This window comes from Sardina pilchardus, chromosome 5, assembly GCF_963854185.1.
Source record: "Sardina pilchardus chromosome 5, fSarPil1.1, whole genome shotgun sequence".
NCBI classification, from domain to species: Eukaryota; Metazoa; Chordata; class Actinopteri; order Clupeiformes; family Clupeidae; genus Sardina; species Sardina pilchardus.
Window position 1 is genome coordinate 17,514,961 of NC_084998.1, and position 11,079 is coordinate 17,526,039.

General features: G+C 42.3%; 1 protein-coding gene across 2 annotated transcripts; it reads left to right on the forward strand.

The window, feature by feature from the left end:
* The first annotated feature begins 408 nt into the window (after positions 1-408).
* Positions 409-11,013, forward strand: dnajc18 (DnaJ (Hsp40) homolog, subfamily C, member 18). Of its 2 annotated transcripts, none has more exons than XM_062536741.1 (8): positions 409-1,015; positions 1,744-1,939; positions 2,368-2,513; positions 3,357-3,566; positions 3,818-3,939; positions 4,902-5,011; positions 7,650-7,822; positions 9,568-11,013. In XM_062536741.1, the coding sequence occupies exons 1-8, from the start codon at positions 889-891 to the stop codon at positions 9,690-9,692; spliced, it is 1,209 nt and encodes a 402-aa protein (XP_062392725.1). In that variant the 5' UTR covers positions 409-888; the 3' UTR covers positions 9,693-11,013. The 2 variants fall into 2 exon arrangements, with proteins under 2 accessions (XP_062392725.1, XP_062392726.1); XM_062536742.1 differs by lacking the exon at positions 409-1,015 and adding an exon at positions 1,379-1,619.
* Positions 11,014-11,079: the final 66 nt, after the last annotated feature.

Below are 11,079 nucleotides of genomic sequence, written 5' to 3' on the forward strand. Positions count from 1 at the left end.
GTCAGACCTTTTATGTATAACTTACTACTCAAGAACAAATAGGCTAATACAACTACAAAAAAAAACATTAGAAGTCTTTTTAATTAATTTAGCCAGAATAATATTGGTCATGCTTATCATGGAAATGTAGCCTAGGCCTACAGCAGGTAATGTAGGCTATTTTAAGAAGATTATCCTACACGCTTGTGTCAAATAAGGGTAGGCTGCATCTTTTTTTCCATCAGATAACACATAGCAAAACACTCAGAAGTAATTAAATATATAGTTTTATGAAAGAAGTGCGTTCCATCTCTGTTGACACAATCGCGTAGACCTAGGCTGATCTCTACTTCAAATTCATGTGCAGAAAAGGAACCTTTATGTATGGTTCCTTGCGTCTTTTGGTCATTATTTCCGGTTCCGTTTGTCAGGTCGGTCGGCCATGGAGCAAGACATGAGACCGAAGGAGTGTGTTGGTGTTAGGTTTCATGTAATGTTGTGTTATATTTGTTTTCTTTAGTTGTTTTCTTACGTTGGAGGGCAACGAAGTGCAACAAAAATTCTAGGTGTTAGAAGAATAACAATGCGAACATTTGTGTTAAACAATATAGCTAATAATCGATAACTGACTAGCCAGCTAGCTTAACGTCAACGTTAACGTTTAATGACAAGTCAAATAGGCTAGCTTGCTAGTTAGCTAAAGGTGTTATGAGATAGGACACCTTTTTGAGACAGAAGACATCATTTGGCTCCCTGGCTAACTAACCTTTCATCTGTTTTTTTCATGTCTGCCAAGACAGTACCAGTCTCCGTCTGTCAGATTACTTATTTTAGAGGCTAGCTTTGACGTTAGCTCACACTGGGCCTTTGGTGTTACCATTTCTTACTCCAAGAGTCTTCAAAATATCAATGGAGAAAGAAGAAGCTGAAAGATTAATAGAGAAAGCCAAGCTATGCTTGCGGTCTGGACGAAGAGATAAGGCACTTCAGCTGCTTTATGAAGCTCAGAAGACATATCCCACAACCAGAGCCAGAGGTAATGCCAGCGTTACTTAGCAAGCTACAGTATCATACATGGTTGGATAATTAACGATAAGGCTAGCAGTGTTGGGTGTCATGAATGCTGAAATAGAAAGTGCAACGTCTGGATGTTTTCTGTTATGCAATACGCGACTGGATCAGTTAACATGTAGTTGTTCAACGTGTGGCTGCAAAGTATGTAATCAGTAATTAGTTTCTCATTTTATCCGCTGGTTAAACAGATAACATGGCTAGCTGAATGCAGCGAAGTGGTAACTTAACGTTGGTGAAATGGACACCCTGTATTTAGCTTAGTGTTCCATTTTTAGCACCAAGTTCTGGACATCTGTCATCTTAACATCATAGCGGCCGTTTGGTTCCACTCATGTGTCCTCGATTTGTCCTCTCTGTACTATCGATGAATCAGTGATATACCATTGCATGTATTATAGGGAGTGTGTCAGACTACATTGTAACTTGTAAGTAGGATGTAAACAACCTCTCTACTGGTTCCCTCAATATGGTACAGGCTAGACTAATGTTACACGTCTGGGAAAAGGGTACATTTGTGGATGCCGTTGACCATTTCAACTCTTGTGTATATATTTGAGGATATTGAGGTAATCTTGTGTAATGGCTTGTGCAATGGCATGCATTTTGGTTGGAATTTATTCTTTTCTTGCATGGAAGTTTGTGTCTTTACTATATTTACCCATTTAATTTTCCTCAATCTTTGGACTCCAGTCCTAATTGATGCCATTGCGGGAGATGGTAGTGACATGAACGGCCCTGAAGCTGAGCGCACATTCACCCCACCACCTGGATGGAGGGCAGCTGATGTCAGCCCACAACAGGAAGAGTCCACTCAGGACAACAGCAGGGAGGGGACCAGTCATGACAACAAGACTTACACAGAGGAGCAGCGTCAAGGAGTGCTCAGGTACCAACTGCAAGCCCTGTTATTGAGAGTGGCCAGTGCTTACCAGTGTCCTGTTATTGAGAGTGGCCAGTCCAGTGCTTACCAGTGTCCTGTTATTGAGAGTGACCAGTCTAGTGCATACCAGTGTCCTGTTATTGAGAGTGACCAGTCCAGTGCTTACCAGTGTCCTGTTATTGAGAGTGACCAGTGCTTACTTCTCTCCATGTCCTGTAGTGTGTTTCATACAATTTTTTAAGAATTGATAGCTTTTCATTTTGGCAGCAATATTTCTTTTAAATTATGTTCAGAGGTGACTTTATATTTACTATACTTTATACATTAATTAATACATTAATTTTGCAACATTTCTATACATGATGGGCTATACACTGGAATGCGTTATTGGGCACAATGAATAGGAAATTACTGTGTGTTTTTTATTTTTGCAGAATAAAGAGATGTAAAAACTTCTATGAGATCTTGGGTGTGTCAAAAGAGGCCTCAGATGAAGACCTGAAGAAGGCTTATCGGAAGCTGGCTCTGCGTTTCCACCCGGACAAGAACTGTGCCCCTGGAGCCACAGACGCTTTCAAAGGTTTGCAATCATCTACTGCATTGAGCTCTATGCATGTGTAACATAGGAAAAATTTCCCGTATGCAGGACAATAAGGTTAAGGTAAGAACCGCAGGTGGTCCTCTTTAACTTAGATTTGGGATATTCGTTTATTTGGGGGGCGCATCTGTACATTTTATTCAGAAGCATGTGTTGAACATATCTATATCAGATTAATCAGATTGTGGAAATAGCCCCCATTGTATGATAGATAGATATACTTACTTAATTTTCATTGCCAAAGGAAAATTACAGTGTTCCTGCAGTCATACTGTACATCAAAAGGCTCATTGAATTACAGATGCTTTAGAGACTAAAGGACTCACAGACTTAGATGCTTGATTCCACAAAGGTCGTGGGATGTAGCTTAGGGATGTCACACTGTTGTAAAGTGTATGAAGGCTCACTCACACCCTTTCTGTACCCATTCCATAAGTTGCCATTTATGCAGACTTTACCTAAGAGAATTACCAGCAATTCATAGCGTTGTGATGTGAAACACAGGGTTACCCGAAAGGACACTAAGCTTGGAAAAATATCAATTAACAATGGCCAAAACGGACACATGTTTGAAACGTGTTTTTGCCATTGTCAATTTAGCGTTCTGTTCCATTCTTCTGTTATTAGCATTTTGAACTCAATCACTTATCAGTGGATGTCCCTTAAGTCTTTTAAGGGTTTAGGACTTAGACCTTAGAGGGGACATTGACATTCACCCGCTATTTCATCCTTTCCCCAAGGTCATTGTTGGTCTGTACATGGATACTAAAGGTCACACGTGCCACTGAATGACCTTCATCATGTGATGTTGTTTCCTTGCTTTAGCCATTGGAAATGCCTATGCTGTTCTGAGCAACCCTGAGAAGAGGCATCAGTATGACCAGTATGGAGAACAGGCGCCGACCGAGACCTCCAGCCAGTCCAGCGCTCACGCCCGCCACCCTGGCTTCAGCCGCACCTTCCACAGGGACTTTGAGGCAGACATATCTCCCGAGGAACTCTTCAACATGTTCTTCGGAGGGAGGTTTCCAACAGGTTAGCAGGTTTGTTCCGACAAACTAGTGTGAGTGTGCTTGTTTTTTGAGTTGGATGAATGAATTGATGTAACTTTTGTCGTGTTAATTGTAGGGTTTGAAGCAATTTGACTAGTTAGTTGATACACCAAATGCTTGAATATATACAGAATTCAAAATAGTTATTTTTCCTTCCTAAAATCACAGGCACACTGAACCTTAACAATTGACTAAATTGCTGCATTTGTTAACTATGTTTCATGGTCCCTTTAGGCAATATCCACGTGTACACCAACAGAGGAGCTTCCTACGCCCATTTCTACCAGCCACAACGCCGGCGCAGAGGATTTGAGCGAGCGCGTGAGGAGGTGGTGGTGGACGAGAACCAGAGTCAGGTCAGTTATATTTAATCTCACCGCTCAACACTAACACCAACAGCACAGCATCTGGGAGTCCAGCACTAATACAGGGAAGGCATTTTGGTTGGTCATAGTACTTGAGTGAAACCATTTGTTTTGATCCTCAACAAGTGTAATCCATTGTACGAGAGAGAGTTAGTGAAGTCACCATAATAAGGGAGATTGTAAAACATGATATATTATGGTTGGATTTTTATTAGAGATAGATAAAGAGGGAGATGTACTAGGGTTTCATTTAGGGTAGAATGGCCCTATCCCAATGTCCGGACTCATGAACTCACGGACTTTGGTGCGCGTTCTCGCGAAATTCATAAGGGCTTAGGGCTGTCCCAATGTCGAATTACAACGGGCGTGAGGGTTTGAGTACACACTTACCGAGCCCTTTCCGTGAGTCTGCATCGGTGCAGACTTAACCTAAGGGAATTACCCACAGTTCAAAGTGTTGTGACGTTTACCGCGGAGATCATAAAAAAATCCGGAAATGAAGGTAAACAACAGCACGCACGACACACGTGCATGGTGCAAATGTTAGCAACGTCTTTGTTAGTAAACATCGCCAAGGTACATGTGATCTCGTGAAGTGCTGTCCCAATCCCTAAATTACCTATCTGAGCCCATGTGGCCTCACACACTCACTCACTTAGCACCTGAAATCAATTAAGTCTGTGAGTCCTTAGTTCTAGTCTTTAGGGCTGACATTGGGATTGGGCCAATGAATGCCAATGAACGTTTTATACCTCTATCTGCAACAACTAGGCCAGCACAACAAGAGTAACAGGTTAATGCTGGTGCAGGAATGAATATTAAAAGAGATGTAAAAGATGTGTGTAGATCTGTATACGGTAGACATCGGCAATCAGCCACAATGACTGAAGATAACAGCATATTGAATATCGGCAGAAATTCAACATCGTGCATCTTTGCTTTTTGTGTTTCAGAACACTTTCACGGCTTTTCTGCAGCTCCTGCCCGTACTGGTTCTGATCCTGATTTCCGTGGTTACCCAGATGATGGCCACAAACCCCCCGTATAGTCTCTTCTATAAACCGTAAGTTTGGCAGTGTAAACCCTCTTAAAGAGTCTCTAACCCCTACTTATACTTCCTGAGTAAACATATCTACCCCCTTCTTTGACTTGCGCATCAAAAGCGTCACCAAAGCAGCTTTCTTCCACTTGAAATGCATTTCTAAACTCACTCTCTCATTCATGCTTTCATCACCTCCAGGTTAGATCAGTACAATGCCATACTCATTCACTTCTCATCCAAAAGATTAAACAGCCTACAATGTATTCAAAACTCTGCTTCTAGGGTGCTCAGCTGCATTAGGCCATGGGATCCCCCATCCTCCTAGCCTGGCTAGCGTCAGCACTTCTCAATGAGACGTGGTCTGGGAACCAAACGTTAATTTTCTCGTATTTGAAAAAATGCCCAGATCCGTTTATTGGCCGCCACGGATGTCTTATCAAATGCATCTGTGCATAGCTCATCATCGTCTTGCTTTCCCACCTGTTCTGTGATTGGTCCCCTATCTGAGGCAAAAATGAGGGCGGTAGTCTCCAGGCTGCCTCAGCAGAATGAATCAGATCGCGTGCAAGGCAGCATGAGAACACCCATCAACTACATTGGCTTTCAGCTCAATACCACATCCATTACAAAATCATTCTCCTTGTACACAAATCTCCACAGTCTGTCCCCTGTTTTTGTCTTCATTTAATCTTGTTTTCAGTTTATTCAGTATCACAGTGCAATGTTTCCCCTAGGATGTCTTTGGAGGTGCGGGGGCCAGGACCACGGCTCAGGGACCCCGACCCCAAAAGGAGGGTACGGGGTATTTGAATTGAACATTTACAAAAAACACCCTAAAATGGTGACAGTACGAAATAAATGAATAAACCTAGTCTTAGAATACCTGTAACAAGCATAACCTGCAGAGCTAGGCAGTTTACAAGACAGTGAGGGAGACTAAACCACCCACCAACACCCCCAACCCCAGAGTGACCCCTGACCCCAACCCCCTGAGCATATAAATCTCACACCATACTGTATGTGTGTATATTGAAGTTAAATATCATTTACAGAAATGGCTAAAAATATTAGTGGCAAAGCTTGCAGGATGGCTCAGAGCATTTTCATTTCCTGTTTTTTTTTAACTAGTTAGAAGAATGGCTAAAAATATCAGGCTAGTGGCAAAGCTTGCAGGATGTCATTTTATTTTCCTGGGTTTTTTGAAAAACAAGTTAGAGGAATGGCTAAAAATATTAGTGGCAAAGCTTACAGGATGGCTCAAGGCATTTTATTTATTTCTTTATTAGGGCAAAAGAACACCGTTTATGTTCATCAACAATTCTGCTGCGTGATCAAGTGAACTCGAAGTTAACCAAATAGGCTACTTCTTTATAGGGCAGGGCAGGCGTATTTCTCTTTTAAACACACACAAGTCCAACTATTAAAGAAAATGACCCACCGAAATCGACGGTGCACTGCAAAAAGACAGGGCAATCGGCCTACGTAAAACTGAATACAAAACAAATGGCTACAAACACTGCAATATGATATCAGCATCGTATTGAACTCGTGACAACTTAGGCTACATATTTCTTTTAGTTCCGTAAGTAATTGATTTCTCAAACTGCCCTTCATTTTCTTGTGGTGCTTTCAAGAAACAGAGTATCGATAGACTGCGCTGAGGGCGGTTTTGGATGATTGCAGGTAGAAAACTCTCTCGCCGACTCCACGGAGGTAGCCTGTACCAAGCTTCAAACAACTGTTGCATCTGCTCGTTGAGCGGGTGTAAGTTAGTAACAATAGAAGTGAACTCCTTGCATTTTTTATTTTATTTTATTTCCCGATTTCAGTCATAACCTTTCCCGATAATCGGAAAATAGTCTTGATCATATTTCCCGGGAATCCCTTCTCCCCGGATTATACCCTAGTTGAGATGCGTGCTAATCAGCTGATGAACAACAACAAAGCAGACGAGGCGGAGCGTAATCCAATCAGAACCCACAGCCAGACCTGAGAGGGCTGAGGAGTAGACAGTCAAGTGAAACTGCGCTCCGCCCGGAGAAATGTGTAGACAGAGACGATTGATAAAAAGGTTCAGTATCTTTGGTGTTGATATATTGGATCACATAGGCTATGAACATTCTGAAGGTGTGGCGGCAGAAATTAAGGTGCAGCGGGCCGCCACAGTAAAATGTATATAGCGGAAACCCTGACAGTGTCTTCTTTCCACTTAGCCCTGTGTCTGTATTTTTGTTCTCTGGTGTGCAGGGTCATCTGTGTCTGTGCCTATGTGGTGTGTAGAGTCTTCACCTTTGAATTGTACAATGTCCTCTGTGTTTCATAACCTGCACCGTTTTTGACACCGTTTCCTCTGGTAAAACTGTCTGGGTATTTTTATGTTACTTATTTTCCATGTTTGGAGTTTGTGTGTAAAATCTGCCCAATTTGTATATTGATGTAAAGCCCAATTCACACCAAAGATTCCTCACACGACGAGACCAAGTTGTAGCAATATTAATTAGAAGTTACGCGTAGTTGCAAGCCGTCGCAAGGCATTCAACATGTTTAGTCGCAGTTTAGTCGCAGTTGCAAGGTTTTAGAACATCTCGTCTCGTTGGGAATCTCTGGTCTGAACCCTAGTTCTACTTACTGTAAGTCTTCAATCATATCTGCTCCCCAGGTCCATAGGTTTGGTGGTGTCACGGGAGACACAGAACATGGGTGTGCCCTACTATGTGGATAAAGCTTTTCATAAGGAGTACCGTGGGCCTGCCCTGGATGAACTAGAGAAGACTATCGAGACTGACTACATAGAACACCTACAAAGCAGCTGCTGGAAAGAAAAACAGCAAAGTAAGATGTGCGGCTCTCGTCTTTGGCAGGGATTCTGCGTACAGAACAAACACAATCAAGTAGAATTTACTTTCTGTAATGTGGCATAATGTGTTTTGAGGCAAGATTTCGTAATGAAACACCAATAACAGCACATTTGTCAGTTTTTAAAACTTGCTGCATTGGTAACTGGTGTCTTGGTGATATAGTTTCCAGTGTTGTGCCATGAGAGCTTTTCTTGCATTTTTGTGGAGTTCGCCCTCCAGGACCATTATAGGACTCCATAGTAAATGAATGAATGAGCCTGGGTGAGTGGGAATGACTGGTGTCCTTCACTTGACCGTATACCATAAACATGCAAACAACATCATTGCCTACTAATGGGGCAGCCGTGGTGTACTGGTTAGCGCACCGGGCTTGTAACCGGAGGGTTGCCGATTCGATCCCCGACCAGTCCACCATGGCTGAAGTGCCCTTGAGCAAGGCACCTAACCCCTCACTGCTCCCCGAGCGCCGCTGGTTGGGCAGGCAGCTCACTGCTCTGGGTTGTGTGATTCACCTCACTGTGTGTTCACTGTGTGCTGTGTGTTCACTAATTCGGTTAAATTGGGTTAAATGCAGAGAACTGAATTTCCCTCACAGGATCAAAAAAGTATATATTCTATTTCTATTCTATTCTATTAATGCTTACTTGTACATGTAGGTCCAGATTTTTTTTAATGCTGAATTAAATGTGCTTTGACTCATGCCACGGAAAAAACTACTATACAAGTTTTTTCTGTAGAGCAAACCATGATCTGTGTAATAGTGTAATGTTATAGCCTAGAAATCTAGACGCCCCTAGCGGCAGCAAATGTAATTTGGCTGGCGGGGCAGTCTAGCAACGCTTCGTTGAGGCAGGGAGCTGAGAACCCCCAGCACCAGCGATCCAATCACAGGGCTTAACATAATGGTGACTGACATGCGACCAGAAGTTGCAACGGTAACGCATCCTGTTATTTGAAAACAAGAAGATGATTCGCTTAGCGTTATCCTATTGCGTGGAGAGGGAAGGTTACGCATCCTGCTACTTGAAAACAAGAAGATGATTCGTTTAGCGTTATCCTATTGCGGGGAGGGAATTTGAAAGACAACTGTTTATCCCACCCCTCCGATTGAGCCCTGTCTACGGTGAGTGTCCAGACCCTACATCTTGATGTGGGTCTGGCTCGTCAGGCTAGTAATGTTAACCTTTGGAGTGAAATATCAAACAGGGGGTGTTACTGTTCTATATTGCTAGTGTGCCAGTGATCATAAACAAAGCTTTCCTCGCTAACATTAACGTTTCGTAGAACGCCGTCGCCTTTAATTAGTAGTCATAAGCTGCACAAGATATGCCCTCTGAAGTCACACCTCAGCCCTCAGTGGCTTCTTGATGGATTGCTTCAGAAAGGCATTACTGGAATAAGCCCAGCGAAATAGCCATATCAACTTTCCTGACACTTTATCTCTGCTTGCGCTTGCACATAATTCCTATCTGTAAAGTTCTAGAACGTTCCTGGTGCATGTGAATGGTATTTTACAACTAATGGTTAATGTGTAGAAAGAGAGGACGAGCATGCTTTTGAAATCTGGTTTTCACCTCTAAAGGTTTCACTAGTAGTATGACACACATAATGAATATGTATACATGTATGGCAGTTTTGTTATTTTGTTATTCTGTGCCTTTTTCCGAATAACAAATTGTGTGTGTGTGTGTGGTTTGTTTTTTTTTCTTCCCTTGTTAGAGTCGGACTTGGCCAACCTTGGCCAGCTGTACCGAGATGAGAGGCTGAAGCAGAAGGCGGAGACGATGAAGCTGGAGCACTGCGATAAGCTGCACCGTTTCGTGGGCCGCCACCGAGGAGAATGAGGCGGCTGCATCTGCCCCCTCAGCACCACCCCAGGAGAATCTGTCACGTTTTATTTATTTACTTTCTTTCGTTTATTCTTTTTTTTTTTTTTCCTTGAATTGTTTCATCTGCGCCGGTCACTTTTTTGAACGCATGCACCGCGACAGCAGTAGATAGGAAGAACGGCACATGTGCCTTCTGTTCTTCCACAGTAGGCGGTGCACAGACACACACACATGTCCACTTCCGGAGCAAGTAGTTCAACCTGCCTGGCTAGGGCTGCAGAGAACCTGGCCTCTGTTCGGGGCTGTGTTTTTAATAATGTTGGCCGTTAATTTTCCTTACATTAAGGAATTCAGGCTTAACTGACCCTAGGACTGCTGCTTTCTGTTCATCACATTTTTTGTCTTTGGTTAGGTTACATGCCTGAGTTAGTGTTAGTATTACTGTTTATAGCAGAGGTTTATAACTTATTTAATTTTAATTTAACTTTAACTTTTTTTTTTTTGTCCTGTGCTGTGAATTCAGTTATTCAGTATAGTCAAACCGTATGGTATGACCGTAGAGCATAGCAAATACAGATTACTTTATATTTAGCTCAGAGGTACACATAAAGCCAGAGCCACTGAAGTACAGTGAGAAAAGAAATCTCGGTGAGATAGTAACTTATAATATTTAAAGACTAATTTGAACATATTCTAGTAATGGTTCATCTAAGAGCCTAAAATCCCTTTTTACTCCTGTGTGACCACTCTTTTGTTTTTATGGTTCTTGTGCAAGGAGTACTTTGCCAAAAAAAAAAAGGATACCATAATGTAGTATTATTATTTTGTAAGCCATATCTGTGTTAATTTCTGCACACTTCCACACCACTTAAACTCTTTGGTTAGTAATGCATGCAGCCATCGGGATCCCCTATGTCCTGCTTGCTTGATGACATCCAAGCTCCGTTGCAGTGAGCACCACACATTTAATGAGAAAACCACAACTGTAACTCGCCTCTCCTTCCCATTACTAAAATGACTGTTAGAGGTCCCTTGTTCTGACCTCTCTATGTCTGAACCTCCTGTTCTTGCCTGTATGTAAAACCCTCTCACGTTTTTTTTTATTAGTATTATTATTAATCTGAACTCAAAACGGATATAGCACAAATGGAGGCATATGGAATCTACTTCACAGCTGGGCCTGTTAGGTACTAACTAGGTACTAACTGGAGAAGATGCCAGCTTACAATATTTCCCCCCCTCTTCCTGCTCAGGAACCAAACTGGTGTTCACTTTTGGTTAGTGCTGGGCAGGAGTTTGTGTTGATTTAATAAAAAGGTTACTCAATCTCTAATGATTCCCTCTGCAGAAGGTGTTTTTCTTTTGTACCTGCATGATGTATTGTAACTTAACATGTATGGCA